We start from the raw sequence: 27860 nt of genomic DNA, 5'->3' as shown, positions 1-27860 counted from the left end.
CTGCTTTCACGCTACAGTCCAGCACTCATATTTATAAAAGCAATTAATTAATGAAGCTTTTCATATGCTACTACATGTATGTACGTCAAAATAAAAACAATACGAAATTGTACATGCAAATAATTTGGAATAATGATAGTAAAAAATATCATTATTACACATTAAAAACTCAACAGTACTGTATTTTAACTAAAAATGACTAAAAAAAGGTAAAGTCACAAGCTCAGTCAGATGCACTGAGTGGGTGTCATTGTCACACTGACGATCTTTGAGTCGCTGGCAGTGATTGGTTCGATGTCTCTTCGGGAAGCTTCACTTGACGGACCGCTCTCGTTTGTGGGAAAGAACTTTCGGAGGAGACACGTTTTAAGACCATTTTTTGTTGAAAAGCGCGTCAGGTATAGTTCGAATTATGTTGTATGAACTTTCGTTAGGTTCCTACTTAGTTTTCGCCAGTTGTGTCACACTGAGGGGGGAGCGGTCACATCTAATCTAAAAGTAGAAACATTAAACATCTACAGTAAATGAATGCTAATTTTATGGTTGCTAGTATTAACACACGACAACGTTAAGTTTCAGGTTTTTGTATGTGTATGTTGAAAGTCTGTTTTGTACTTGATGCGGTACAAGTGGGCGTTTGCGTGCGCTTCCCAGAGCAGCTTTGTTATGACGGGCTCCTAGCGAGGCAGGACGCTGCGGTGACTGTAGCCGATACCAGTTCGTGCTTTTGTTTCTTGTGGCAGTAGGATGAAATCGTACTTTTTCCATAAGCGGATGTGGCACAGTGCACTTTATTTGTGTCTAAGTCCCAATACAAACGTTTTATGAACAATAAAGAACATTTGGCAGATTATTTAATTATAGATTTGTGTAACTTAACAACATTGCTTGCATAATATGTATACGTTTAGAATGAGGAGTGGTCGTAATTGTTAACTCCGTTATTGTCTCTAATTTAAGTCCTCCAATGGAAATAACACACCAGTTTCTAGTCTGAGTAGATAAATTACTTCCCACCTGTGACAGATTCGAACGGGCCAAGCCTGAAGATTTACTAGAATATATAGCATAAAATGTACTTTACTTTCTATATCTGATATTACAGCAGAGTTCCTTATCGTTAAAATATTATTGCATTTCAGAATCGTACCCACATTTTATCACTCGTCAGACAATTACAGTATTGACTTTGTATGTTTGCTGGTTTTACTGAGGTAGTCCTCAGTAAAACCTGAAGTACTTACTTCAAGTTTTACTTCCTTGAAGTAAGAAAGTGTAATATTGTAGCAGCCTCAGGCAGCCATGGTGACACTGTCTGACTTTAAAAAGAGCAACATGGAGCCATGTTGATAGCTAGGGTAATAAATTAACATTATATTGCTATTAGTTATATTTTGGAAAAAAAATACATAGCCTGCTCTCTACAGTGTCCACAAACCTCCTTAAAACCCTACCTCTATGAAAGGAAACTGTTCCTCCCGTGAAATGTTTGTCAATCAATTTCCCAGGTTTTGACTTAGAAACCTTAAAAAAGGCAGTAGCTATTCTGGACATACTTTTAGTCAATTTATGCAACATGAATGGCTTGGATCAAATTGCAATGGACCAGCTTTCACTTTCTATGTGCATAACTGAGTCTTTGCCACCCATGTATTTTCTTGAACCACTTTGACCACTGCAAACCGAGACCATTGTCAACAGTTATGGCGTTGCTAATGTTGCTGATAAAGGTGGCTTAACAAAGCCAGCAAGAACTCGTACAGTATATCTGGCATCGGTGAATGGTTGGTGAGTCCACACCCTGTTGAAGCATGAATGAAAACATCCCAGCCCAAACCTAGTGTACTGAGGCCAGGAGAAACACAGAAACAAAGAGACACAGAACAAACACACACACACACACACACACACACACACACACACACACACACACACACACACACACACACACACAGTGTAGGTATATATATATATATATATATATATATATATATATATATATATATATATACACTCACACTCTATTCTCACCCTCCGCGGGTGGTCTCATCCACTTTCCAAGCTCGGGTCCTCTACCAGAGGCCAGGGAGCTTGAGGGTTCTGCGCAGTATCTTTGCTGTTCCTAGGACTGCACTTTTCTGGACTGAGATTTCGGATGTTTTTCCAGGGATCTGTCGTAGCCACTCCTCCAGTTTGGGGGTCACAGCCCCTAGTGCTCCGATCACCACAGGCACCACTGTGGCCTTCACCTTCCAAGCCTTCTCCAGTTCTTCTCTGAGCCCTTGGTATTTCTCTAGTTTCTCATGTTCCTTTTTCCTGATGTTGCCATCGCTTGGTATTGCCACATCCACCACTACGGCTTTCCTCTGCTCTTTATCCATCACCACAATGTCTGGTTGGTTCGCCATTACCATTCTGTCAGTCTGGATCTGGAAGTCCCACAGGATCTTGGCTCGCTCGTTCTCTACCACCTTGGGAGGTGTTTCCCACTTTGATCTTGGGGTTTCCAGTCCATACTCTGCGCAGATGTTCCTGTATACTATGCCAGCCACTTGGTTATGGCGTTCCATGTATGCTTTGCCTGCCAGCATCTTACACCCTGCAGTTATGTGCTGGACCGTCTCTGGGGCCTCTTTGCACAGTCTACACCTTGGGTCTTGTCTGGTGTGGTAGATCTGGGCCTCTATGGCTCTGGTGCTCAGGGCCTGCTCCTGTGCAGCCAGGATGAGTGCCTCTGTGCTGTCCTTCAGCCCGGCCCTTTCAAGCCATTGGTAGGATTTGTTGAGATCAGCCACTTCAGTTATGTTTCGGTGGTACCTCCCGTGTAAGGGCTTGTCCTCCCATGATGGTCCTTCTTCCAGCATCTCATCCTCTGTTCTCCACTGCCTGAGACATTCACTCAGCACGTCATCTGTCGGGGCCTTATCCTTGATGTACTTATGGATCTTGGATGTTTCATCCTGGATAGTGGCTCTCACGCTCACTAGTCCTCGGCCTCCTTCCTTGAGGCTAGCGTATAGTCTCAGGGTGCTGGATTTGGGGTGGAACCCTCCATGCATGGTGAGGAGCTTTCGTGTCTTAACATCTGTGGTCTGTATCTCTTCCTTTGGCCACCTTATTATTCCTGCAGGGTATCTGATCACTGGCAGGGCGTAGCTGTTTATTGCCTGGGGTTTGTTCTTGCCATTGAGCTGGCTTCTTAGGACTTGCCTTACTCGTTGGAGGTATTTGGCTGTTGCCGCATTCCTTGTTGCCTGTTCAAGGTTGCCGTTTGCCTGTGGTATTCCAAGGTACTTGTAATTGTCCTCAATGTCTGCTATTGTTCCTTCTGGGAGTGAGACCCCTTCTGTGTGGATTACCTTGCCTCTCTGTGTCACCATCCTCCCACATTTCTCGAGTCCGAATGACATCCCGATGTCCGAGCTGTAGATCCTGGTGGTGTGGATCAGCGAGTCGATGTCTCGCTCACTCTTGGCGTACAGCTTGATGTCATCCATGTAGAGGAGGTGACTTATGGTGGCCCCGTTCCGGAGTCGGTATCCATAGCCATTCTTGTTTATTATTTGGCTGAGGGGGTTCAGACCTATGCAGAACAGCAGTGGGGACAGTGCATCTCCTTGGTATATGCCACATTTGATGGATACCTGTTGGTGTTGTTGGTGTTTGGCTCCTCTGGTATCCTTACCAATGCCCTTCTGTGCATCGCTCATGTATTGACCCATGTGCCCACTTATCTTAGCGGCGATGATGCCTGACATGAGCTTCCATGTTGTGGAGAGACAGGTTATTGGCCGGTAGTTGGATGGGACAGTACCCTTTGAGGGATCCTTCATTATCAGGATTGTTCGCCCTTTGGTTAGCCATTCAGGGTGAGTCCCATCCCTTAGCAGCTGGTTCATTTGTGCTGCCAGGCGCTCATGGATTGCAGTGAGCTTCTTTAGCCAGTAGGCGTGGATCATGTCAGGGCCGGGTGCCGTCCAGTTTTTCATACCTGAGACTCTTTGTTGGATGTCTGCCACTGTGATAGTCACTGGATTCTGTTCAGGGAGGTTGCTGTGGTCTACCCTCAGATCCACCAGCCACTGTGCATTGTTGTTGTGTGATGCCTCCCTCTCCCATATCGCTTTCCAGTACTGTTCAGTTTCCAGCCTTGGTGGGTCTGCTCTGCTGTTATTACCCTGCCATTGAGAGTACACTTTCGCAGGTTGTGTTGCGAACAGCCTCTGGCTTCGTTATCTCTGGTGTATCTCTTTAGGCGGCTGGCCAAGGCTTGTAGCCTTTGCTTGGCAGTTTCGAGTGCTTCAGGTATGGGCATCTGGCTGTACTTCTTGGGCATCGGTCTTTTCATTGCACCTCTCTGGGCCTCTGTCATTTGGCTCACTTCCCTCCGAGCTGCCTTGATTTTTGCCTCCAACCTTCGTTTCCATGGTGGGTATTGTTTCTCATGGCTCCCATGGTTGGTCTTATGGCCAAGCACCTCTAGGATCACTGATGCTGAAGCGTATATCAGCTCATTGGTTTCTGTGATTGTTGTGGTAGGGATCGCTCTCAATGCTGCATTCACATCTTCAGCTTGAAGGTAGCTTGAAGGGTCTTGCCCAAGGACCCACACTGGATGCGTATTCGCCCTAACGGGGATTCGAACTGGGAACCCCCCACATGAAAGTCCTGTGACTTTACCGATTGAGCTATCCAGCGAGCCATATATATATATATATATATATATATATATATGTGTGTGTGTGTGTGTGTGTGTGTGTGTGTGTGTGTGTGTGTGTGTGTGTGTGTGTGTGTGTGTGTGTGTGTGTGTGTGTGTGTGTGTGTGTGTGTGTGTGTGTGTGTATATATATATATATATATATATATATATATATATATATATATATATATATATATATATATACATACATACATACAGTCAGTGTTACTATCACCACGGGTACCACTTGTGCCCTACCATTAAAAAAAACAAGAATGCTCTAAAAAATTTCTTTCAGCAAAGGAATTTTAAAGTAAACTAAATCAAAACATTTAATTACAATTTTGATAAAACAGTTATACAATCAAATATTCTGACAAATCTTTAGACAGTTTCTCAGGAGTTCTGCAGCAGTGAGAGGGGAACATTTCCCTGACACATTCAGTTAATCTTGAGAAACCATTTTTAAGGAATTGGTATGAGGAGTAATAACATTGGCATTGAAATTTTTCTTCTTTTGGGTTCCCATAGCGATGGCAGAGGCCCACCAGGCAGTGGCGTTTCAGTTCACCATAACACCAGAGGGCATTGACTTGCAGCTGTCCTATCAGGCCCTAAACCAAATCTACCTGTCCGGAGTGCGTTCATGGAAGAAACGCGTCAGTCGTATGCGGGTAAGGTTGATGCAACACATGCATAGGTCCATAAACTGTACTTGTGTGTGCACATACAGTACGGAGCGTGTGTACCCAATTATATTAATTTTATTTATGGTCGAATTGTGTTTAGACAAATAGTTTTATAGTAACAACATACTGTAGAGAAGTGTTGTTGGTGTAGTTTAGGTATAGGTTAAGTCTTGATGAAAGATGTCATTTGTGAGATAACTCAAGGTTCTATTATAGGATGTGAATTCCCCTTTGTAAAGGCTATAAAGGATGAGTCTTTCCTAACATGTACTGACACGCATATGTTTGTCCTGCTGGGATGATAGAGTCACAGGTGTTATGTCTAGTTGTGTTGTTGTTGTCCTGGTGCTACTTCAAAAAAGGCTTTGTCAAATATTTTATTATTGATTATGGCAAAACAACTTTCCTTAGACTTTACAATTTTCTAGTCATGATCAGACAAATTATAAAGGTACAAGAGATCATAATAAAGTATTGGTTTTTAAATGTAGGCATCTATTAGAAACAGGAGTTTGTAAAACCATATGTAGGAAGTTTTGTCCTGTGGGAAAGTGGCTGATTTTCTAACCACTATTGCTCCTTTCTCTGAGGTAACAGAACAGGCTGATTAAAGGAGTGTACCCAGTCAGCCCTTCCTCTTGGCTATTTGTTGTCATAGCAATTCTGGTCACCATGTATATGCACTCAGATCCCAGCATGGGGCTCATCGCCAAGATACAGCAACACCTGCCACTAAGGTACATGTCCACACTATATATGTTTTTACCTTCTTTACACTAAATGTTTGACATCAGGAAGCAGCTAGATAACATTTCCCATATTACCTTATTGCAAATGCTGCCATCGGGCAATATGTAAATACATTATAAAATACTTTAATATTCTTTAACACCATAAAGAAAGGTATTACCATTTAATATAGGAAATGTACTAACATACTAGTCAAAACTGAATGTGTGGACTGAAGGATCCAAACGAATGGATTTGAGTAAGGTAAAAATGTGGTGAGTCTCTGTAGAGCTGTGTGGGTGTGGAGACTGCACTTACCTTTTCTACCAGTCTATTCACTAACTGTAGCTTTAGACTGACATGACATGCATGACTAATTCTCTTTCGCATGCACACACCACCTTTATTTTTAAGATTTAAAGACTTTTGATTTTTTTTTTTTTTGATTTTGACTTTTGTTTTTACTTGATGGCATTTTACAATGCTTCTGTCATTAGCCGCCCATTCTGTACAGTATATGACCTGTGGTGTTTTTCTTGTTTCTTTTAAAAATTTAAATCATTGTTTCTAGTGTTTGTATAATTTCTTGATCTTTTTCTAAAATTTGCTTAAGTTTGAAATGTCTTGATTTTTTTATGTTTTGTTTTTGTTTAGTTGTTCTTTAAGGAACAAGTGGAGTCATTGTAAAAACCAAAACTAAATCCAATTACTTCAGTCAGGAAACACCTGGGTGACAAGAAATACCTGTCACATGATCAGATAGATGCTCTCTTAAACTGTAGGTTACCTGACAAGAAAGGTTCCATTTTATCTTGTGTTTTCAATGTACCGAATTACAAATTATCATCAAATAAAAGCTGAAATTCTGAACTAATAAATTTTAAGCCCAAATATGTTCAGGGCACAGTAAATACAATAAGCTTTGTCTTTCTCATTTATCTTTAAAGCTGAAGTAAAGCTGAATTGGTTTTCCTTTTTACAGTATGTTATGACTTCCATTGCACTTAGTCATGTTTTCTTTTTTGTTTTGTGCCAGGAGGTGTTGCTGTTGTACTACTATATGCTTTATCTTTCTCCTTAAGCTAAGATAAGGAAGATGTGTCAACAAGTCGCGTTTTTATTTTGTTTTGCGCAATGCATACGATATTTTGGTATTTACGGTATGTCCTGTTAGCAGTTACTGTGTTTCTGTGAGTTATGTGGCCTCTGCCAGCTGTAGAGTTGCACAATTATACATACCTTGAAATCACAGGGTTTGTCTCTCAGCATACCTTTTTTTTAGACTATTGTATGTCATAAACACCAACTAGGGAGAATTTGTGTTACTTATTGGTTAAAAAATGCATTAAAATAAATGTTGAAAACTGTAACGTTCTTTACATACTGTATTTCTTCATCCCACAGATAGACTAATTTTAAATTTATGTGCTATTCTCAGTGGGGAAAAAAACTTTTAAAATGTAAACTTTAAAATGTAAACTTAGTAACTTGTAAACTAAAGTATTAAGTATAGTATTTCCTATAATTGCCTTTGTGTTGTGCCCCCCCCCCCCTCCAGTCTTCACTCCTCTCTCAGTTCTCAGGGTCAGAATATTGTGTCCGCACTGGCGTTCAGTACTCTGCTGTGGCTCTCCCTCATCCTCGTTCTCAGGATGTGCCTAAAGCTCCTGCTTTCCTACCACCAATGGATGTTTGAGAAGCACGGCAGAATTTCCAACATGACCAAAGTCTGGGTTGTAAGCTGCATTTCTACTTCTTGTAATGGCTCCCTCCTTCTGTGGCCACTCATAAACTTAAATTCTGTGCAATTTGCAGGAAATATAGAAAAAGCCATTTAATTAATTCCTACTCTAAAAAAAATACTCTACGTGTGTGTGTGTGTGTGCGATCTTGGCTCGCTCCTTCTCTACCACCTTGGCCCACTTTGACCTTGGGGTTTCCAGTCCATACTCTGCGCAGATGTTCCTGTATACTATGCCAGCCACTTGGTTATGGCGTTCCATGTATGCTTTCCCTGCCAGCATCTGCCAGCATCTTACACCCTGCAGTTATGTGTTGGACCGTCTCAGGGGCCTCTTTGCACAGTCTACACCTTGGGTCTTAAGAATGCCTTTATTAGTCCCACAGCGGGGAAATTCCCATCAGCAGCCAGGTTACCCGGCGCTAGTCCGACAGTGGAAGCAAATTGCAGTACAAACAGTAAAAATAAAACGCACACACATACAGTATCACACAGTACAAGTGGAAACCTTGCTGGAATTTTTTCTTGGATTCATCAGGACAGATAGATAAGGTCGGAGAGCAGACAGTGAGACTGTAAGGAGGGGAGGGGGGGGGGTGTATCTGAATCAGTGTAGTGAAGTGTTGTTTATAGAAGTTTGACCGAGGCCGACCAAGATGTTTACAGGTCAGTCCAACAGTTGTCCTTGAAGGGAGTCACAATAAGGGGAAGAGGATAGATAGAGGCACAGCTGGTGAGCTAGATTGGACCCGGGAAGGGAGGGGTGAGGGAGAAGGGACAGAGTAATACACAGCCAAATTTAATACATTTTAACAATCCATGACTAATTTGTCTAGATCAATACTCCAATGGGTCAGAACTCAGGGCTTCTTCGCCTCTTGTGGGACCATGGGTCACCCGTGACATCTCCTCAAGCCTGTCAGACAAGGCTGTCACCATATTCACCAAGTGTTCAGTCTGTCTGCAGATGTTATCCCTCTGTCTCTTGTCTTCCTCCGTACGGGCTGAGATCTTATTAGTCAGTCCTGTGATCCGGGCATCCGAACGGGCTGAGATGTTACAGATCAGTCCTTCAATCCGGGCAATCCTCTGGTGTAATTCCGTCAGCCGAGTAACCATGGCCCCCGTCGGTGTTTGCAGCTCCACAGCCGGTGGACACGCCAATGAGCCGGCCACAGATTTTCCAATCTTTCCAATCTTCCGATAAAGCAGGGCACCACCAAAGCCAATCATGAGTAGCCCAGTTATCAAAGTCCAAAATATGAATAGATCCTCTGCATCCTCGATGGACAGAGGCTCCAGACACAGGGGGCACCAGGAATCCCACGCGTCCCGCACGTAGCCGGAGGCAAAAGTCTTGTCTGGTGTGGTAGATCTTGGCCTCTATGGCTCTGGTGCTCAGGGCCTCCTTCAGCCCAGCCCTTTCAAACCATTGGTAGGATTTGTTGAGATCAGCCACTTCAGTTATGTTCCGGTGGTACATCCCGTGTAAGGGCTTGTCCATGATGGTCCCTCATCTCCACTGGATCACTGATGCTGAAGCGTATGAATCTGCATTCACATCTTTCATGAGGCTTTCTGATGGTACTTCACTTAGCCGTTGTAGTTGGCTTCGGGGTTGCCTGTTCAATCTCGCCATGATCTTATCTTTCAGGTCAGTCGCTGCCTTGCTCAGCGTATCTGTGCTCATTGGGGCTCCGTACCCAATTTCTGGTTGGGGAGATGGTGAAACCTCCTGACCTGGCGTCCTGGCTTCCCCTTGCTATGCCCCTTGCCGTAGCATTTGTGTTGTACCTCGTCAATCTCAAGTTGTGATAGCATGATAGATGTTGGAACACTGAGACTGCAGACCTTGTTAGTCATTGTCTCTCATCATTATGAGGTAGGCGGTCTTGCCCAGGGTCTTGCCCAAGGAGCTAACGGGGATTCGACCCAGGGACCACCCGTATACAAGTCCTGCGACTTTACCGATTGAGCTATCCAGTGAGCTGGGGCTATAACATCCGACATCTCAGTCCACAAAAGTGCAGTCCTAGGAACAGCAAGGATACTGCGCAGAACCCTCAAGCTCCCTGGCCTCTGGTAGAGGACCCCAGCTTGTTTTTTTAGAGTAGGAATTAATTAAATGGCTTTTTCTATATGTGTGTGTATATATATGTATGTATATATATATATATATATATATATGTGTGTATATGTGTATATTCTAAAACATGTCATGATGTAATCTTAGCACCCTTTGTCTCTCTTTCTTGAAGACTTTAGTGAGGTTGTTATCAAGCAGGAAACCTCTGTTATACAGCTACCAGACCTCTCTGCCGCATCTTCCTGTTCCCGCGATCAAAGACACATTGAGAAGGGTGAGTGTACAGACCTGCACAGGTACTTTGAAGCCTTATGTGAATATCAGTCCTAAGTAGATAGATGACTTGATTGAAATGTGCCTTGTTTTTCTTAGTACCTAGAGTCAGTGCGCCCTCTGTTGACTGATGAAGACTTTAAACGGATGACAGAACTGGCTGAAAAATTTGAGTCTAACCTGGGAAACCGTCTCCAACGCTACCTGAAGCTCAAAGCTCTGTGGGCTACCAACTATGTGGGTGAACTCCCTTGCACACTGACGCTGAAACTTTAAAACCAAAAGGATCTAATGTATGCGGGGTAAATATATTGCCTGTTAGTGGGTCGATGAAAATCCATCCATCCTCTAACAGAACAGCTGGTCATCATTAGCTTTGCGGTCATGTGGGAGCTAATCACTGCTTCAGTCAAAGCTCTTGAACAAAATTTGAATAACTTTTCTATGAGAATACAGTATTTAGTTGTTCCTTAAAGGTGCTGTGTGTTGAAACAACTGATATGATAATACAGTAATGATTCACATCATGTGATGATTTATTTACTCTTTGGTACCAGGTGAGTGATTGGTGGGAGGAATACATATACCTGAGAAGCCGAAGTCCTATCATGGTCAACAGTAACTATTATGGCATGGTAAGTACCTGTCTTTTAATTTTTCTTAATAAAAGGAGATCCATGACTGTCTGTAATGTCAGAATTTAGAAAAAGAGGTTCTTGAAATCCACCCATGCCTTTTCTCGTGGTTTATTTTTGCCTAGACTTATCATCTATTTACATAATGTTATTGTCTTTTCAGTCTTCTGTCTAAAAAAAAAGAAAAAAAAGCAAACACTTTTTAGGTATATAATTTAATTTGGACTTTATTTGCATGCGTGCGTGCCTTTACAGGACTTTCTGTATGTGACCCCAACCCCAGTGCAGGCAGCCAGGGCTGGAAACACAATTACCGCCCTGCTGCTCTACCGTCGAAAACTCAATCGGGAAGAACTGAATCCAGTAAGACTTGCATTTAACTAATGACTTAAGGTGTGTGTATGTGTGTACACTGAAAAATAAACCTGATAGCAAAATCACTCAATCAATAAAGTTAAAGCATCAGTGTATATCACTGTGTTTCAGAGTCGTGTTCCAGGCACAGTAATTCCTCTGTGTGCTGCTCAGTGTGAGAGAATGTTCAACACAACACGAACTCCAGGAGATGAATCTGGTAACCCACACAGTTTATTAGATGACTAGATTAGATTAGAAGTCAGCTGACAGGTACACACAGGCAGGTTTACTAAAAATGTCTGGAAATGAGAGCAAAATCTTTAAAAAGGACACTTAAAAGTTGCCAACTGACAGCAGGAGGATGCTATACTGTATGTGGACAAAGCAGCACAGAATCAGTATCTTAGCATCACCTTGTATTGTACTGTATATGCAGTAGAACCTGCTGTCCACAGTGTAAATCTTTAGGGATTAAACAGAAAAGTGAAAACAGAAGTCAGCAGAGAGACATCCTACATATATGAAACCGTGTATTGTAGCTGTAGACGTGGAAGCACACCTTCTTTACAGTACAGTACAGTAGAATGTACAAATTCATACATGATAGATTTATTGGTGACTTGTCCAGGGGTATAGCCTGCCTTTCAATGAGAGATGTGATTAGCTTCATAACTATCCATAACCCCTGCATACCTTATTATGTCAAGCAAATCCTATAATTCATCTTTTATTTCAGTCACATGCAGTCTCAAATATGAAATGATAGTGAACCTAAACATTGGTGATAAATATTTGGAAATTTAACTGCCACATGTACCAATTCATAAATGGTCCTTCACTTGTATAGTGCTTCCAACATGAGTGCTCAAAGCGCTTTTTAACACTACATGTGCCCTCACAAATTCACTGGCAGAGCTGCTATGCAGCTTAAGCTGACACACTGGGGTCAATTTGGGGTTCAGTGTCTTTCCCAAGGACGTTTTGGCACATGACCTTCTCTATTACGCAGCAATTTCTAGGTACACTAAGTTTACCTTGTACCATACTATCCAAAAACTAAGATGTGTTGATCAAGTGATCAGTGGTGAAGCAATAAAAAATTAAGCTGTTGAGTTGTGAAACTTCAGCATCAGTCTTTCCCAACTTGTTGGACCTTAGTGTCTTCTGTAACATGTAAAATAATGACAAACATTTGAAAACAAAACACACTTTAACTGGCTCATAATTTAGTTTGTCCATAATAACAATGATTCTCATTCCTCCGCAGATGTTCTACAGCATTGGCAGGATAGTGAGTTTGTAGCAGTGTATCACAAAGGTCGCTATTTCCGCCTTTGGGTGTACCATGCAGGCCGTCTTCTGTCGCCAAGAGAGATTGAGTACCAGATCCAGAGGATCTTGGATGACATATCACCGTCACAACCTGGAGAGCATAACCTTGGAGCCCTCACTGCTGGTGACAGGTGGGGTTAGATATAAACACCACCTGCATTGTGCAGAACATGGCTCCCTCACAGCAATGTTTAGAAAAAAACAACATACTGTACAGTACTGTATATGTCTATCTGGTAATGTAAAATGTTGAATCAAAGTTTTTATATGAGGGAACTCTGACACAGTACAAAGTAGATTGTTATAGTGAATTCCTTAGACTGTGCATGTCACATAAGACAGAAATCTCAACCTTCCTCAAGTTTGCTTTTCCACATACGATCAATATTTACTCTTTGATTTGCACCGCTTCCTGGAACCTACACTGTACAGTAGGTTGCAAAATGCTAGAAAAGTCTGTGGAGATTCTCCAGAATCTCTACAATCTGTCTATTTATCATGCTGCCCTTTCATCTATTTCTAAGAAGATCAAGACGACGTCACAAGTCTAACCGAAAAAACACACCCAACAAGCCTGTAATGGAGAGGGAGGAGCCAAGTAGCTGAGAGTTCACACCTACTAACTACCCCGGCCATTTGTGCACATAACGGGCCCATTGTTTACAGGTGGGAGAGGAAACCTCTTTGAAGAATGAATATGTAGCCAGCCAACTTTCCTCAGACTGAAGAAGCCTCCTGGATTAGGTCAAACCTTTCTATGGAAAAGAAGAAATCCAGTTCACTTGACCTTCAGATAAATGGAAAAATGAAAGAAGGAAGTTATTTTAAAAATTTTCCTGAGGTGTCATTGTTATTTTTTTAGCACTTGTTTCTGTGTGTTGCCCTGTGATGGACTGGCAACCTGTCCAGGGTGTACCCCACCTCTCGCCCATAGATAGCTGGTATAGGCTTCAGCACCCCTGCGACCCCGCATGGGAACAAGTGCTGTTCAAGTAGAAGATGGATGATGATGAATGGTTATGCCTCTCTGTCTGATCAGCATGTCTCTGCTTTCTCGTGTTAGCTAGATCAAACTTGATAGTGAAGTAGTGTTTCTGTATTGGAGAAATGGCATGTAATGACGTTGATATAAAGTATAATTGACAAGATTCTTGTGACATCCCCAACGTATGCATATGCTGTCATTCTGATCATACAGTATGTGAATTTACACTGACAGACTAAATTGACTCATTGTTTTCTATGATTTCCTCAGGATTCCTTGGTCTCGCATGAGGAAGCAGTACTTCAGCTCTGGCGTCAACAAGAGATCGCTGGATGCCATTGAGAAGGCAGCATTTTTTGTTACATTGGACGATGAAGACAAGGGCATGAAGGGAGATGACCCAACAGGAAACTTGGATCGCTACGCCAAATCTCTGCTGCATGGAAAATGTTACGATAGGTGAGAGGTCATACATTGGGAAATAGGAACATTTGAGACTTACAAGCATGTCATCTGTACTTTTGTTGACAATGCAGATCTGCAAAGCAATAACAGTAAGTAATTTGAGTGCTGCATGCGTGTACAACTCTGTGCCACAGTCAGATGTTATCTAACAGATGTAATCGCAGTGTACTGTATGTGTAAGACGTTTTAAACTGCCTCAAGAACAGCCAAGCACAGAGTTGAGGGGTGAGACCCAGATGAGTAAGGTATAGTTGAGCAACTTTAAAGGAGGACCAAAACACAATGAATTTTTTTTTTAATTAGCTTTAAGTACAGAAGTTTATTTACTTAATATTTTTTTCTACTTTTCAGAGTAGTTACTTTTTTTTCCTTTGATGACAGTTTCGCAGTTTCTGTTTTGTGAGGTTATCAGCTCCCTGTTAGCTGTTTTTCCTGCTCTTTGTGTCAAACGTAAAGTCCTCCTACAAACCATCACACCACATGCTACTCCATGTTTCCATCTGACTGTCTATCAAAGATATGATCAAAATTGCTGTTGTTGTATTGCAGTGCAAAAATTGAGTCATCTATAGTGTACTATGGTATAGTGCATTAGTGTCGGGAGAGTTCCTGTTTTTGAACTTTGTATTTCCGTCTAAAACAATTCTGTGAGGAACGTCTACTGTGCAGGAAAATTTGGTCTATTTCATGTCCCTTGAACTAACACTAAAAAAATCTGGCTCCCCTGAGAATAAAACAAGTAATGAGGATTGTTGATAACTCCACTGAGCCTTGTCTAAGGTTAGGGAAAAAACCAGCCATCTGGTTGACATAAGATGGAGGGTTAAAAGCCTCTCCCTATCCCTTTGCTGGGGTAAATTACTGCTACTTGTCTGAGAGACAGGACTCGTGTCTGATGACAAACTCCTGAGATGACTTGGAATTTCTACCCTCAAATAATTTTGACCCAGCATTTAGAATGAAAGTATAGTGGTAGCTCCTATTAGTGTCAAGCTCTGACACATGTACAGGTATTAACTGCTCAGGCATATGTTACATGTACTGTAGGTCAAAGTCAGCTTACACTCATAGTGTAGCATACCATGTGTAGCTCTATGAAGCACATGCATAGCCCCCATCTCCCCTATATATGGGAGAGATGTAAGCCCCAAACCTATTTTCCAGGGTCTCCAGGAAAATGGCATAGCCATGTTAAAGATGGGTACATCTCTGTGACCATGAGGTCTGTTTGAATGCTTTTGGTGTCATAATGTGGAGGATACTTATGAAATGTGATATGAGGTGTGAAAAAAGGTGGTAAGTGTTACTGATGCAACATTTATGAATAAAAACAAAATTAAACTTTTCAGTTCTGTCTGAAGAAAAATGCATTTTACAGGTCTGTAAAGGCTGTACAGGCCTTAACAACTTCTAACCTCCATATAATCATAGCACGTATGGTGAAGATTAACTCAGCAAGTGATGCAGGACAAAGTTATAAATTATTTTTATGCAAACAGTCAGATTAGGTTTTCATTTTCTAGTGTGGATCTCTAATGTTGATATGTGGACCATAGCACCTATAATAGCAATATAAGTGATTAATATATCCAAACATCGGTTATTTATATCTTTCTGACTAAATGTATCCAATGTACAGCTATTTTACAGTGTGTCCAAATCTATCATATGTCCACCAGAGGGCATGTCGGGGGGGGGGGGTGGTGAGGCATTTCTCTGCCTAGCAAAAACTGACTGGGGCCAATGAGGTGTCACTCACGAAAAGCTATGCAATTGGCCTAAAACACTAACCCAGAATTGACAGGACTCACAGTCAGTGAGAGTCACACAACCATCTTATGGCCTTTTAGGGCAATAAAAAAAACTTAACCAGATGGTGGACCAACAAATCACTACAGACAAGCTCTTTGGGAGGGTTAGAAAGTCACAGTGATTGGGTAACTTCCCAGAATGAAGGCATTGGTTCACCAGTAACATGTACTTTATATGACAGTATTTGAATGTTTACATTTTGTATTTAGCTAGCAATATATTCACTGTAGATATATATTTGTTATTGAACTACAAAGGAAATTACTTCTGCTTTTGGTATTGTGATTAGTTACAGCATTTGTGCATGTTTTTGTCTTTTTAGATGGTTTGATAAATCCTTCTCTATTGTGATCTTCAAGAATGGGAAGAATGGACTAAATGCAGAGCACTCCTGGGCTGATGCACCAACTGTGGCTCACCTATGGGAGGTTTGTAGTTATTCTATAATAAAAAAGGTCTAGGTCTACAAATAATGTCAGAATAAACTAGAAAAAGTTCATTTCAATAGTGAAATAAAAAGCTTCATATTTATAAAAGTATAAAGGATATAACTAAGAAAAAATAATAGCACACTTCTCAAAAAGCTGGACATTTTGATATTTGAACAGTCTCTGTATGTGTTCGAATCTCGGTGGGAGCAGAAGTTGTAATTGCTGAACATTTTTATATTTTGGCTAGGATAATAACAAATGACTAATAGAGCTGGCTGCCTGTATTATTTAGCAGAAGATTGTAGTATTTAGTATAGTATTATTTCCAAGTTATGGCAGTTCAAAACCGAAATAAGCAGCTGTACTGTATGCTTAGACAGACAGAGTACACGTGTTCGATTTTATTATGATATTCTTCCTGCGGGAGAATCAGATGTCGTAAATAAATTTGAGCGACTCTGGATTTTGCCGACTTTGAAAGCTCCGGTAAATAAATACGTTTTATGAAGCGTCCACAGTCTGTGGCGTTCTCGTGTGCTCTGGGAGAGCGTTCCCCAGACTAGCTGAGCGAATTGTCCGATCTCCTCTTGAGTTTTGTCTTTGGCTAAATAAGTGTAAAACAGTCCTTATTACTCATGCAGAATCAATATATGTAGGACAAACAACTTGCTGCATTAATGAGTCGGAGATCTGCTGACTCCTGGTGTTCTGGCATACCATAAAGAGAGTTTAATACAATTTATTTATTTTTATTATATAATATCCTCTACAAGTTAGCAGTTGTAGTCTGCCAGACTTGTTGTGTGAAATATCATAAAAAGAACGTTTAAAAAAAGGGAAGTGAAAGGTTTTGGCATCCCACAGCCTACATAGGTGCTACTGATTATGCTGCCCGTGGAGCTTTTTCTTTATTTCTGGGCTAAAGTATTTCACACCTGCTGACCGAGTGGTGACAATATGTTAACATGTCTCTGTGCCAATACGGAGTAAGGGGGAAGGGATGTGAAGTTTGCTTTAGCGACTGAATCAACATCAGACGTCGTGTTTATGGCGCAGAGCAAGTTCCAAATCTACTGTGTTGCCTGTGTAATAAAAGTTTGTTTTTCTGCAGATATTGTGATTAATGTCATTCCAGTAAAGTAAAATGTTGGAGCTTCTGTTTAAAGGACACATTGACTATGTCTTACTGATTTTACTGATTTAACTGATTTAACGTGACCACCTTAAAAGTGGTCAAAGTGGTTTATGCTGCAGAGCAGGAGTTATTTTCGTTTTCATTCAGTAAAAAAGTTAACATTTATCGTGCATAATAGGCACATTTAAAACAAACAAGCTGCTGCATTAATGCATTGTTCATCTGCTGAGTCCTGACGTTCTAATGTGCCATAGGGAAAGATTTAATACAATGTATTTACTTATATTGAATAAAATCTTCTTACAGATTTTACGTGAACATCCATAAGAACAGCGTTTAAAAGCAGTGAAGTGAAAGGTTTTATGTCAGGATTATAAGAAAAGCACCATTGCTTTTAAAAGCCAGATGGGTTTTTGATTAGTAGTACACACAAGACACATCATATGAATATTCTATTTTTACATAATGGACTACTACTACTGTAGTGTACAACATCACCGTCCACTATGCCCTCCTTGTCTTTCAATTATTGTAAGGACTTTCTCTAGACCAGAACATTGAATGTTGCATAGCTTGGCTGTGAGTCTGTTCTTCTAGTCAAACATCATGGCTGATATAAGTTTGTCCTTGGTGCTGGGCTTGGCTTCTCTGTGAATAAAGTCTTTCAGCAGATGCCATACTAGCTCTATGGGCTTCAGATCAGGGGACTGTGCCGGTGTGCGCACCCAGTTGATTTCTTCCGCCTCCAGACAGGCTCTTGCAGTGACATGTTTGGGGTCGGAAAAAAAACGATGCAGTGTTTCAAGATATTATATAAATGGCCCCACTGTGCGTTTGATTATGGACTCCTGGAAAAACTTTCTATCCATAATTCCCTCGAAAATAATCATCGGTCCCGGTCCCCACCTAGAAATCATTCCCCAAACGTGGAGTTTGAGGGGATGTTTAGGTCGCGGTTTGGAAACCAAGTGTCCTTTCTTTGCGAAGCTAATTCTGGCAAAATGCTCCAATGCCACAGTTGTTTCGTCCGTGAACAGCACATTGTGAAACAGTTCGTTGGGCTCAATCCACTGCTGAGCCTGTCGCAGTCGCGCTTCTTTGTTGTGTTCGCATATCATCGGACAAAACTCTATTTTGGTGAACTTCCATCCCAATTTGTCTGCTTCAGACGGTGACGCCACTCCGGTCTGTGTACATTCTAACAGTTTGATTTCCCCACCAAAGTAAAAGCTGGGAAAATGAAAAAACAAGTTTTTTCCCCAAAACAAGAAAATGGGAAATGGCTTTAAATCCTTTTATTTGTCTGGTTTTGAAAACATTGTTTTCAACTCGTTTATTTGTTTTTAACACACTGCTTTGATTAAATGGTTCGTGTACATTTAGTTCGATTTCCCTGCCAGAGTAAAAGCTGGGAAAACAGGAAAACAAGTCGTTTTCTCGTTTTCCGTTTTTTTTCCCAAAACGAGAAAACGGGAAGCAGCTTTAACTCCAATTCCGTGTCTAGTTTTGAAAACACCGTTTTCAGCTTTTTTTTCAGCTTCTGGTGCTGTGATTAAATTCTGATTTTCGCTTATATCAAGAGAAACGAGAAAACAGATGTTCTTTATCTTCTGGACAACTTAACCAGAAAACAGCTTGATTTCAGTCTATGTCGTCTGGAAAGGAAAATATAAATCCATTACTTAAATTGCGCTTGAGCACCGGCTTCCTGTCGTCTTTGTACTGTGTTTCAAAATATTAGTCTCACTTTCTTAGGCCGCGTGTCTGGCGTCTAACGTGCGTACCGTCAGAGCAAACCTTAAAGCGTGTGTGGTGGTGGTTTCTCGTTACAATACAAAGTTACTGGACTTACTGTGAGCTGTGGTCCTGACTACTTTGCCATGACAGCCAACCCAAACAACCACGTGCTGTGTTACCTCTGGTTCTAAAACGTTCTAAAACTCGTTTTCTCGTTTTCCCAGCTTTTGGTTTCTCCATCAACTTAAAAGCTGCTATAACGAGAGAACAACTTATTTTTTTGTTCTCTGCTTTCTCAAAACGAAAAATCAGCTTTAAATCCAACTGCGTGCCTTGTGTCGAAAAAAAATAAAAAACACTTGAATTCCGTTTGTCGCTCAAATCAAGAGAAGCAAAAAAACAGTTTGTTTTGTATTTTTTCTTCATGACCAACAAATCAGAAGACAAGTACAGAGATACATATAACATACATTTATACCACAGATTGATGAATAAATATAGATTCCTATTTGGCTCACTTCCCTCCGAGCTGCCTTGATTTTTGCCTCCAACCTTTTCGAGTTTCGAGTGCTTCAGGTATGGGCATCTGGCTGTACCTCGGGTGCATCGGTCTTTTCATTGCACCTCTCTGGGCCTCTGTCATTTGGCTCACTTCCCTCCGAGCTGCCTTGATTTTTGCCTCCAACCTTTGTTTCCATGGTGGGTATTGTTTCTCATGGCTCCCATGGTTGCTCTTATAGCCAAGCACCTCTAGGATCACTGATGCTGAAGCGTACATCAGCTCATTGGTTTCCGTGATTGTTGTGGTAGGGATCGCTCTCAATGCTGCATTCACATCTTCCATGAGACTTTCTGATGTTACTTCACCTAGTCATTGTAGTGGGGTTCGGGGTTGCCTGTTCAATCTCGCCATGATCTTATCTTTCAGGTCAGTCGCTGCCTCGCTCAGCGTTTCTGTGCTCATTGGGGCTTCATACCCAATTTACGGTTGGGGAGATGGTGAAATCTCCCCTCTGACCTGGAGTCCTCGCTCCCCCTTGCCGTAGCATTTGTGTTGTACCTCGCCAATTTCAAGTTGTGATACTGATGTGAACTTAGCTGAATGTACACAAAGGAAGCAGGAAGCATAGATGAATGTATCTGAAGAGATTTAGGAGTTGTTTAAAAAGAGTTGAATATTTGCAGAAGAAACTTAAGTAGTTGTAAAGCAGAGAAAGTGCAATTTAGGCTAAAGAGTTAGATTGGTACTTTTATTTTAATAGGATATGGAGGAGGTGTGTGCCTTAATTCTAAACTGTAATAGTAATAGAACTAGTCATAATAAAGCATTTGAAAATGTAATGAAATATGAAATATTGCTATAATTCTGTAGTATAATTTATTATATGGCTTAAAGTTGCTCATGCATTAAAAATATAACTCAATTTAGCTTGACTTATATATGAGGGAGAGAGTCAGCATATTTCTCATACTATAAAGAATTTAACTATTTTTAATTAATCATTTGAAACATCACTGAAACTAGCTGATGAGTTAAATCTATAGCTGATTGGATCTGCAAAACAAAAGATGCAGAGTTGAATGTGCCAATAAAAAGTTTGATTTAATTTTAAAAAGTAATACATGTTGTTACAACAGGGCTTTAAATCACTCATTTAATGTCTAAACAGGTATCGAGCCAGAATTTCCAGGTTCAAAGCAAGGCCAGCCAAACCAGTTTTTGATAAGAAAAGGTAAAGATAAGATAAGGAAAAACTGAAGATTTCTTAAAACATCAATAATATATTTGTACATTGGTTATACATTATCATAAAAATCATTTTTTTGGACCCAGGCCTCCCCCTCCAAGGTCATGGACTTAAGGCATTTAGCCACAGGATATAAAAGCTGAATACAGACATAGCTCAAGAGCTTTCTCTATATGGAGAGAAACACTTACTCATTTTAACATGTTGTGGCAGCCCAGGGGGGTTATTCCCGTCCTGAACCGCTAAGGCTTATGGGTAAAGTAACTGTTCTTGCATTTGTAGTGTTATAGTTAAAGTTAAGTCAAATTAATTTAGCATTTTTTTTATATGTATTGTGTTATCTTGTTATTTGTGTGCAACCTGTGGGAGGAGAGTGTGCATGTGAGTGACCCTCAGGGCGCAGTGATATATTAGATGTTTGCTTTTCATAAGATTAAGATACTTAAAATATTTTTATTGAGCAAAACGCTATTTTTTACAACCGATTTTAACGTCTAAACATGAAAAATCCAATGCAAAAGCCACTCACCAATTATTGCAAGGGGACTGCTTCTCACACCAGTTTCTTTTGGGGTGAATTACCCACAAGGCATTGCGCTCTAAATTTGCATATAATGCTGAATGCCGCAATGTTTAATTTATTCAGCAATAAACACTGAAACAAATAGCTGAAAGTGGTTAATAAACAAAAGTACAGCTTAATATATTTATCTTAAAAAACAAAGCTGAACATCTTGATGGAAAAAAACTCAGTGGCAAGTCAGTGATTATGCAAATTTGTTATAGGCAAGTAAAAAACATAAAACTTGTAAAATCAAACACCACTAAATTCTCACATAACTTACTACCTACAAAGGTGGACTTGCAAAGATATCAAAACCTCAACTTGAATCGTTAGAAGGGTCACTCGTTCTTACACAAGTCTCTGTTAGGGTGCCACAATTTTTCACAACTCACTATAAATAATGCATTGAAAAAAATGCATTTTTGCATTTGCATATAGTGCTGAATGCTGTAATTTTGAGTTTTCTCCTCAAGAAAAGCTTAAGCATTTTAAAGAATGGCTAACAGTGGTAAATGCAAATAAAGTATAGCTGAATCTTGCATTGGTAAGATTAAACACCACCATATTCTCAATGCACAATTCACCATTGTGCATTGTGATCTAATTTGCATACAATACTGAATACTTTAATGTAAACTTTATTTCTCAAAAACAACAATTGAACAATTTGAAGAATAGCTAAAAGTGGTTCATACAAAAGGAAACACTTTGATATATCTATATAAGTAAAAGGGCGAAGGTTAGGAGCCTTTTCTCGATTAGTAATGTAAATGTTTAATAGTATTAACATAATCACGACTGTGGCAACTAAACAAAAAGCTGAATGTTGCAACACTTTGAAAGCTTCAGCTCTGATGTAAATGTAAAAAAGCTTGTAAGGCAAAATCATATATCAATCCTTGCAAGGATAACTCATTCACACACTGTTAGGGTGCATTACCCATAAGGCATTGCACATTCATCATTTATTTCATAAAGAGTTGGAAAAAGCTAATAACTTGAAAAATATGAAACATATGAATGAGAAAAATAATAGCCCACATCATCCTAAAAAGCTGCACATTTTGATATTTGAATGGTTTCTGTAACTTAAAGTATGCAGGACTAGTTAGATGCAGACGGAAAAGCAATAATCAAGATTAGAAAAACAATACAGTGAATACTGGAAGTATTAGGGGTGTACAGGGGTTTTATTTATATATTCTAATATTTAAATGTTAAAAATTATTGTAAAAGAGCAGAAGCTCAGTTCTGAATGGAAAATGACTCATTCTTTTGTTATTTAGCTGTAGCAGCAGTAAGTAAGCATCTCCTTACACCTACTACCTCTCCAGATATGAATGGAATATTTTAAAACAACTGAGATTGAACATGTTAAAGAGAGAAATAATTTATTTAGTAATTTAGTGTTTAGTCATGTATTCTTTTAATAGAAGCACTGGTGCCTTATAGCAAGGAGGTGCCATGTTTGATTCCTAGGGCTTGCCTAGGTTCCCTTTTGTGTGCGGTAATTCTGTACTGTGTGAGAAAACCCACACAATCACAGGCAAAGATATGCAGTTAGATTGTTTGGAGACTCTAAACTGGGGAGGGTGGGATAGGCCCCAGCATGCCTGTGACCCTTACAAGGACAAATTGGTAGAAAATGAGTGAGTTTTTGAGTTCATTCTTTAAATGCATGTATGAACATGTCTTATCCCTTTTTCAGTACACTCTGGCCACAGATGCCTTTCACCTTGGCTATACTGAGGATGGTCACTGCAAGGGCGAGGTGGATCGCTCCCTACCCCAACCCCAGAGGCTTTGCTGGGACATCCCTTCAGAGGTACTGTATATACACTCAACACAACAGGTGAACATTTGCTTGTCTGTATTCACTCACTGGTGGTACATTCATGTCCTAGGCACGCTGTCACAAGATTGGCCTGAAGGTTTCAATTTTTAAGCAGAGACACGTGCCATAGCCATGCAAATAAAAACAATTCTGATTCTTTCTAGAAGTTGCACAATGGTCTTCATGGTCTTATTGTATTAGAAATATTCATCACACATCACTCAATTACTAAATTGTTTAAAGAGTTAAACCTCAATGTTCTTGAAGATGTTTCACCTTTTACCATTTTGTTTATGAGCATCGATAACATGAGCATTCAGGATACAACAGGCTTTTCATATGTCAACAAAGTGCATCTTATTTGACATGTAAAGATTCAGTTTCACTTTGGACAGGCCAAAATGCCTTATCTTCTCCCTCCATGTTAGCTTCAGTACATTCTGACATAAACAAAGCCAAAAGCCACCAATCTCTGCCAAATAAGCTTCCACAGTTTTTCCTAACAAATACAGGAAACTTCAACTACTACTGTTTCTGTAACTATCTGGGATATAGGTGTGTTGCAAAAACTTCCCGCTTGTGTTTGTTGCAAAATATGATGACTTGGCCTAAAAAAGAAAATGCACCACTGTTAATGGAACATATATGTATGGCTGTTTTTCAGACTCAAAATTCAATTCACAATACATTTCTCAATTTTCAATCTTACTGTTTTAACTGGTCTGATGCAGATATTAAAAGTGGTCAAATAAATTGGTGGTCACTCGTGCAGTTTCAAAAAAATTGTGTAGCGGATAATATTTACAAGTTATGGCCATTTGAAACCAAAATAAGTAGCTGTACATACAAACCGAGATAAATGCCTTCATGAGGTGGTGCACGCTCCCGCGTGCGGCAAACGATTTCTGGCAGACAGTTACTTTTTGGCACGACAACGGCGGGTGATATGATATGATCTTTTTTTAAAAAAAGATTCTGTTTTTACTGCTGTGAGCAGACTTTTGAGTTATACTCTGCCACTTCCATATTCCATATTCAATGGTAAAATGATTGAGGCTGTACACACTGAAGTGACCGGGTGGTGATAGAGACGACCTGCGGCTGGCTGAATTCCAGCAGAAACTACTGAAGGGACTGGACTTCCTATGTAGTGTGTTTTTACTAATGCCAGAATGTCAGTAATGTAGAGGGGATTCAAGCAGATTCTGTAGTTGTGGAAAAAATTTTTAAAGACTACAGTCGCAGCACTTCAATGTGTCAGCCTTTACGGCAATCTGTTTGCATTTTCAGGGTTTTTAGCGCGTTGGAGCTGTGTTACGTCTATTTGGCCTATAGGTGGCGATCAGCCCCCACACTGGCCTTTATGAGACTGTCTTATACTTATGTTATATAGGCCCATGTAGAGCTACGTTGTAACGCCTCCGTGTAATGGTTTGTTTATTGGTAACAGCCTCGACGTGTCAATTTTTTACCCCGGGTTCAAATCCCGGTGGAAGCAGGAGTTGTAATTACTGAACATTTTTATATTTTCGCATACAAGATAATAACAAATGATTAATAGGGCTGGCTGCCTGTATTATTTAGCAGTGCTACAGCCATGTTCCCAAGAGGTTCACCAGCCGCTTTGGCAGTGAGTCATAGACGGACGTTGTTCTGCCCGCTTTCATGTAGACACAAAACTCATCAAAGTAAAAGAGAGCTCAGTGCAGCATTTGCAATTACAACAGGCTGAAAGAGGAGGCTGTAGCAGAGGAACACAGGTCTTTGTCCTGTATGTTGATGCGCCCAGCCCCCACAGTCAGCGCTTACCTTTGCTACGGGACTGATAGCCCCGCCCACTTTTATTTATCAGACAGATATGAAAGGGGGAATAACGAAATAAACGGAATGTAAAGTAAAATGCTTTCATGAGTTTGGCCAACATCAAAGCGGGCAAATCACATGTGAACGTTTTAATTTTTTTGTAAATAAAAATAACGTTTGCCCTGTTTAAACCTGGGGAATAAAAATGATTCTGATTCTGAAAGCGGCTGATCAACTTCGTAGGAACACATTTCATATGGTACAGGTGAAGGGGACACTAACAACCCAACGCAGCCGAGGCTGTAGCAGGCAGAGAAACAATTTATTTATTTTTATTATATGATATTCTCTACAAGTTAGCAGTGGTAGTCTGCCAGACTTGTGTGAAATACCATAAGAAGAGCATTTAAAAAAAGTCAAGTGAAAGGTTTTGGCGTCCCACAGCTATGTAGGTGCATCTGATCACGCGCTCGATCTCCCATGGAGTTTTTCTTTGTCTCGGAGCTAAAGTATTTTACACCTATTGACTGAGTGGAGACAATATGTTAATGTCTCTGTGCCAATACGTAGTAGGGGGTGGGGTTTGAAGTTTGCTTTTGGAACTGAATCAACATCAGACGCCGTAACTTGCGCGGAGCGAGTTCCAAATCCACTGTGTTGCCTGTGTAATAAAACATTGTTTTTCTGTAGATATTGTGGTAAATGTCATTACGGTAAAGTATAATAATGCAGCTTTCGTTTAAAGGGCACATTGCCTATGTCTTAGTGTTTTAACTGTTTAATTGCACCAAATCGTTGAAACCAAATGAGAAAACGGAAAGCGGCTTTAAATCTTTTCAGCTCTCGTTTTTTCGTTTTTAACACGCTGCTTTGAATAAATGCCGTTTGTTTCTTTTTAATCGAGAAACGGAAAATGGTCCGTGTATGTTCCAACTGTTTGATTTGTCCCCCAGAATAAAATCTTTTTTTCCACAAAACGAAAAAACGGAAAACGGCTTTAAATCTAATTCCAGGTCTAGTTTTGAAAACACTGTTTTCAGCTCGTTTATTTGGTTTTAACACGGTGCTGTGATTAAATTCCGTTTTTCGCTTATATCAAGACAAATAAGGAAGCGGATGTTCTTTGTATTTTATAGCAACAATTTACAATTTGGACAATTTACCTAGAAAACGGCTTCATTTATTCTAGAGGGGGAAATCAAATGTAGAATGTACACGGACCCAACACAGTACTTACAGTGGCAGCGGCTCAAAGTGTCTAGGGTTTTTACTGCAGTACCGACGCGTCGCCACGGTGCAGGGAGTGCGTCGCTGACTAAAGATTTTTAATCCTGCAGCCGGCTGAAAAAAATCAGGACGCAAGTCTCGTTTTAACCACCAGGTGGCGCAGCGTTGATTAGAGGCCTCCAAAGCACTACAGCGTAACTGAGGTCCGACTGTTCATTTCTACCTGTAACACACATATATTACACCAGACCTATTTCACTATTACGTTTTTACTATTAAGTATCTGTTGTGTGCTCAAACGTGGGGAGTGTGAAGGGCAACAACTTGTTGATGGCTTAGTTATTTTCTGTTCACTGCAAAGTTATAATTGTTCTGTTTGGTTTAAAACAGGCAGCGCCACAGCAGCAACACATTCTTGTTTTCATTCTCCTCAGATTTTTCGTGTGTTTAAATAGAAGGTGTCTCTTAAAAATATGTACACACCCACCGCTCTAACATCTGATACAACATATTGGCTTCACATAATTCCGTGGTTATGCGTCGCGGTTTAATTAATATAATTTGAATGCGCATGGCCAAGTAAAGACGTAGAGCGCAGTCCATCTGCGACTATAGACGCTTATTTAGGTTTTAAACTTCCACGACTTGTTAATGAAGGTTTTCCAATAGTCGTAGATTTTACGTAAATAACTGTAATAATCATAGGAATTTGTTTTACAGCAGTTGTCGATCGTAATTTTGACAGGACGCCAGAAATCAGCAGATCTACAGCGAAGCATTACAGCAACATGTTTGTTCCTACGTGTTTACTCTGTGTCTGCAGAACTGCAGTTTGACTTGTTTTGACTGTGCGTGTCATTGTAACTGAGTGGCTGACAGCACTTATTCGACCCGTGTACGTTTCAACATTTTCATTTCCCATCCGTCCATCCAGCCACTTTCACCGGCGTTTTCGTTTCTCTTTCGATGAGCGGCAAACGGATTTTAATCAAAGCACCGCCTTACAAACCAATAAAACAGGCAAAAAAATTTGTTTTTTACAAAAAGACACGGAATTGGAGTTAATATGTTTTTATTGTTTAGAGACAAACGGAAAACACAAAAAGTCGTTCTCTCGTTACCTCTGCTTATAATTTGGTGGAGACATCAACCTCTTACACAAACACGTGACGTGTTTTGGAGTCATGTGTCCAGACAGAGAGTGACCAATACACAAATGTATGGATGTGCAAATGCGGGCTACGAGAGGAACGGGGGAGTGGTGCACTAGATGTAGCGAGAATTTGTTTTGACTGTGTGTGTCATTGTAACTGAATGAGTGGCTGATGTGACTTATTCGGCCCCTGTATGTTTCAAAACTTTGATTTCCCATCCGTCTATCTATCCTGAATAAAAGCACCGCATTACAAACCAATAAACCAAACAAAAATATTTTTTAACAAAAACACACGGACTTGAATTTAAAACTGTTTTTTTTTCGATTAGAGAAAAACGAAAAACAAAAAACTTCTGCTTTTAATTTTTAATCGGAGCTCATCCGTGGATGGGTCGCGGGACAGCGGTCTTAGCAGAGAGCT

At 40.4% G+C, this 27860-nt stretch overlaps 1 protein-coding gene across 2 annotated transcripts in view; it reads left to right on the top strand.

Moving 5' to 3' along the window:
* The first annotated feature begins 252 nt into the window (after positions 1–252).
* cpt1a2b (carnitine palmitoyltransferase 1A2b) overlaps positions 253–27860 on the top strand; it is a 43765-nt gene continuing 16157 nt past the window's right edge. The window contains exons 1-13 of one of the 2 annotated variants that reach the window (XM_029158309.3): positions 253–398; positions 5231–5373; positions 5986–6125; positions 7676–7853; positions 10117–10218; positions 10317–10454; positions 10775–10852; positions 11108–11215; positions 11339–11426; positions 12477–12672; positions 13797–13985; positions 16126–16231; positions 23128–23244. In XM_029158309.3, the coding sequence (XP_029014142.1) occupies positions 5233–5373; positions 5986–6125; positions 7676–7853; positions 10117–10218; positions 10317–10454; positions 10775–10852; positions 11108–11215; positions 11339–11426; positions 12477–12672; positions 13797–13985; positions 16126–16231; positions 23128–23244 (1581 nt within the window). In that variant the 5' untranslated portion in view covers positions 253–398; positions 5231–5232. Of the gene's footprint in view, positions 399–5230; positions 5374–5978; positions 6126–7675; positions 7854–10116; positions 10219–10316; positions 10455–10774; positions 10853–11107; positions 11216–11338; positions 11427–12476; positions 12673–13796; positions 13986–16125; positions 16232–23127; positions 23245–27860 lie in introns of those variants that run through there. The other variant, XM_029158310.3, reaches the window with a different exon arrangement.

The sequence above is a fragment of the Betta splendens genome, chromosome 8 (assembly GCF_900634795.4).
Source record: "Betta splendens chromosome 8, fBetSpl5.4, whole genome shotgun sequence".
In the NCBI taxonomy this organism is placed as follows: domain Eukaryota; kingdom Metazoa; phylum Chordata; class Actinopteri; order Anabantiformes; family Osphronemidae; genus Betta; species Betta splendens.
Note: the sequence above shows the minus strand (reverse complement) of the source record. Positions and strands in the feature narration are given on the sequence as shown.